Source organism: Rhincodon typus, chromosome 4 (genome assembly GCF_021869965.1).
Source record: "Rhincodon typus isolate 14 chromosome 4, sRhiTyp1.1, whole genome shotgun sequence".
Lineage (NCBI taxonomy): Eukaryota > Metazoa > Chordata > Chondrichthyes > Orectolobiformes > Rhincodontidae > Rhincodon > Rhincodon typus.
The window spans coordinates 57976324-57980461 of record NC_063335.1 but is presented as its reverse complement, the minus strand read 5'-3'; the positions used below and the strand labels follow the sequence as shown (position 1 = coordinate 57980461).

At 40.7% G+C, this 4138-nt stretch overlaps 1 protein-coding gene across 1 annotated transcript in view; it reads right to left on the bottom strand.

Annotated features, from left to right (window-relative positions):
* LOC109914186 (dendritic cell-specific transmembrane protein-like) overlaps positions 1 to 2991 on the bottom strand; it is an 18612-nt gene extending 15621 nt beyond the window's left edge. The window contains 3 exon segments of the mRNA XM_048596116.1: positions 68 to 88; positions 1906 to 1938; positions 1975 to 2991. Of these exon segments, the coding sequence (XP_048452073.1) occupies positions 68 to 88; positions 1906 to 1938; positions 1975 to 2991 (1071 nt within the window).
* Positions 2992 to 4138: the final 1147 nt, after the last annotated feature.

Here is a 4138-nt window from a genome sequence, read left to right as displayed (position 1 = left end):
AGCTCGTCCCCGCCTCCCTAACCTGTCCTTCCTCCCATCTATCCCCTTCTCCCAACTCAAGCCCCACCCCCATCTCCTACCTACTAACCTCATCGCTCCCTCGACCTGTCCGTCCTCCCTGGACTGACCTATCTCCTCCCTAACTCCCCACCTACACTCACCTTTACTGGCTCCATCCCCGCCTCTTTGACCTGTCTGTCTCCTCTCCACCTATCTTCTCCTCTATCCATCTTCTATCCGCCTCCCCTTCTCTCCCTATTTATTTCAGAACCCCCTTCCCCTCCCCCATTTCTGAAGAAGGGTCTAGGCCTGAAATGTCAGCCTTCCTGCTCCTCTGATGCTGCTTGGCCTGCTGTGTTCATCCAGCTCTACACCTTGTTATCTGAGATTCTCCAGCATCTGCAGTTCCTGCTATCTCTTGTTATAAACAGATCTTGTTTTTCTAATTATAATTGTATTCTCCCAGTCACTAGAATGAATTCAAGAACTAGTTGTTAGGAAGGAGAAATTTATACTGTTTGGATTCTGCTAGTTGAAGAAGAGCACTCTTCAACCTCATACCACTTTGCAACACTTGGAGCATATCCAAGATTTTCTGAGATATAGAGAAAGCTGCTTCCTCTGAAATGCTGTAAGGCAGTGATTACCAAAACGTAATCACCATTTAGGATGAAAAGCATTCTCCTCATTACCCCAATAATCTTTCTGTTACTTTAAGCCTTTACACCTGGTTATTGGTTGCTTGCTAAGGGAAACAGATTCTTATATTCACCCTACCTAGGCCTACGATCATTATATACACCTCAATTACATAGGGCTCTTGTGGCGCAATGGTAGTGACTCCACCTCTGCGTCAGAAGACTGGGCTCAAGCCCGATCTGTTCCAGAGGTATGTCTGAATTTTGTTTTTAACAATCAATACACCTCAAATAAGTATCCTTATTCCAAAGAAAACAATCTAAGATTTCCTCAATGTTAAACCTTTCCTTTCCAAGTAACATTCTGTGGTTTGCTTTACAACTGTTCAAGGTTTTATCATTATTTAAATACAGGGGAGTATCTTAGGTTCAATTAAGCTTTTTGTAGATGGTGTAAAATGTCTGATGTCAGTTCATTAAATAATGAAAATGTGCATCAGTGACCAATCCTATCTCAATCATTTGCAAGATAATTAAAAGTTGTGTTTACTGCCCATTGATTACAATATTCTAATTTCTACAAATCCTACAATTTCTTCTCAACATAAGATTATGTAGAAACAGGAAAATGTCATTAAACAAACCTTGGGCATTTTCATAGATTCAAGTAACCATCATTTATAAAACCAAAATACAATGGTTGCTGGTATTCTGAAATAAAAACATAAAGTGCTGGAGAAACTCTGCAGGTCTGGCAGCATCTGTGGGGAGAAAAACAGAGTTAATCTTTCAAATCCTATATGACTCATCTTCAGAACCATTGTTTATATTGTGGCTGGGTTTTCTAACCAAGATTGGGGGAGGGGCTGTAACACCACCTGCTGCTCTCAACCAAAACCCCTCAATAGCTGACAGAGCATATCGCTGCTGGGTGACAGGATTGGATAGAAACAAGAACACCAGGAGACCCTTTCTTCTTTCTTGCTCATGTGTAGCCTCCTCATTGACCTAGTCAAGACAAAGAGAAACAGAAGTCTTTCATGTATGTCAGAGATAAGACAGTGTGGAGTTGGAGGAACACAGCAGGCCAGGCAGCATCAGAGGAGCAGGAAAGCTGACGTTTCGGGTCGGGACCCTTCTTCAGAAATGGAGCTTTCATGTATGTTTAGTTCCCGCTTATATGCTGGAAACAGTCACCCGCAGAACCTTCAAATCAGCTTCTTTGACATACGTTGGTCACAATACAAACTATTAAATTTCAAAGGACTATTATTTTTATAATACGTATTTGAAACAATTGCTGCTCTAAAAGCTATGTAGATTTTCTGTTACTTACTTGTGGGGACAAATTAAGGTCCATAGTAGGCAGAGACACAAAATGTATTCTTATTGAAGAAATGAGCAGATACAGTCCATAATCAATCAGTATATTAATTGCCCAAAGAAGCAGGTTTGCCAAAATAGGAGCAAAGAATTTTACAGTGTTTTTCCATTCCTTTGCCATTAATTTCAGCGATGGGATCTTAATTAAATGTTTTCTCTCTTTTTTTGTGAGTGGAAGCACAACAGCTTTCCCTTGTTTGCTTTTCCTTTCTTCCAGCTCTACAAAGTGCTTGGTGATGAATACATTTTCGAACTCTGCATTGTGTAAATACTTCCTGATATACAGCCCAGTGGCTACTAAGACCAGCAAAAGACCAAATGTGGCTATTACACTTTTGGAAACCATGAGAACACTGTCAAATGTTGATATGATGTGACGACTGAGGTTCTCCAAGTGACGTCTGGTTTCATTGAGGTAGGCTTGCAGCTCTTTACCTATTCTCTGTGTTACAACATCGGAAGGAATTGAAATTTTTAATTTTTGTGCATTCTCCTTTAGAGACTTGGGCAACCAGTTAATGACTTTAATATATCTTTCCAGAAGATCTTTGATAGATGACACCTTACATTCCAAGTAGCAGACGATGCATTGTGACAATTCTTTTAAGTTATGAAAGCTGTTTTGGGCACAGTTGAAGACCACTACACCAGTGCCAGCTGTGATTAGAGCATTCCCTCCTTGCTGTGTTCCACATGAGGTGAGGATGATTAGAATGAAGCATCTGAGGTGCTTTGACAGAAACAAAGCCCCAGGAATGATGGCAGTAAAGATTCCACACACTGCCAGCCTCACTATGAGGCTGCAATGTAATGCTCGCAAAGATATATAGAGAATGCCACTGGTCCCCAGCCCCATCAGAAGGCAAAGTGAAATCAGACACAAGATATTCTTCAGACCAGCTTTCCGTTCTGACACAAACAGGTCCCAAAGAATCTCTGACTGTTGCTTTATTATCCTGAGAAAAGGCATTTTTTTTTTCAAATAATGTTCTCTGTAAATTGAACAGAGGTCACATTAGAAAAGATGTAAAATAAGTCATCAGCTACCTACAATCTTTAGTGGCTTATTTCTTTTGTCTGTTTCTACAATTCTGCAACACTTCTGTTGCTGTCATTTACGGTTTTAAGTTTTTAAAGAAGCAGGGATCATATATTATTTACAAAAACAGAAGTTGCTGAAAAAGCTCAGCAGGTCTGGCAGCATCTGTGAAGAAAAAAATCAGAGTTAATGTTTCTGGTCTGGTGACCCTTCCTCAGAACTTTATCGTTATGTACCATTTAATGCTGACTTCAATGTTTCTGCACAAAGCTGTAGTTCTTGCAAATGGGTGCAGGAGTAGGCCTTCCTTTTGGGATGATGCATACTAGAATATTGAACAGAGGTCAGACAGAACAGGACAAGCTGCTTGAAGAGGGTCGAGGTTGGGGAGAAGGTCTCACAACAGGAAATCACAACCCAGGAAGGCTGTTTAGGGAGCACTAGCACTAGACCTTTGGTGATGACTATTATTTGAGGTGTTCTTGCTTTACCTCTGAACGCATAACTGAACTCTGCCAACTGCTGCAGAGTAAAGCTCACCTTACCAGTGGCTGTGACTATGAATCTTAATGCATCTAGTGTCTTCCAACTTGTTGATTGAGATAGAATCATAGAGTTATACAACATGGAAACAGATCCCTTAGCCCAATTTGCCCATGCCAACTGGACTTCCTAAATTGGCCTGCATTTGGATGCTGAACATTTCCTATTCATGTGCCTATTCAAATATCTTTTAAATAATGTAATTGTACTTGTCTCTACCCTTTCTTCTGGCACCTCTTTCCATATATGCACTACCTTCTGTGTGAAAAAACTGCACCTCAGGTCCCTTTCAAATCTTTTCCCTCTCACCTTAAATCTATGCCCTCTAGTTTTGGACTAGATGCTTCTACCTTCGGCAGAATGAAACTAATTACCAATATGCATTTCCCTTGTACCTGTCTTTTATTTGTCACTGCCTTTGACTGTTTCCTGGCTGATGGAAGTCATTGACTTGTAATGAAGAAAACTGAAATCTGGACTCAGATGGCCTAAACATGCACTGCACCACTTTAGCAAAGGTCTGGGCTAGCATTGC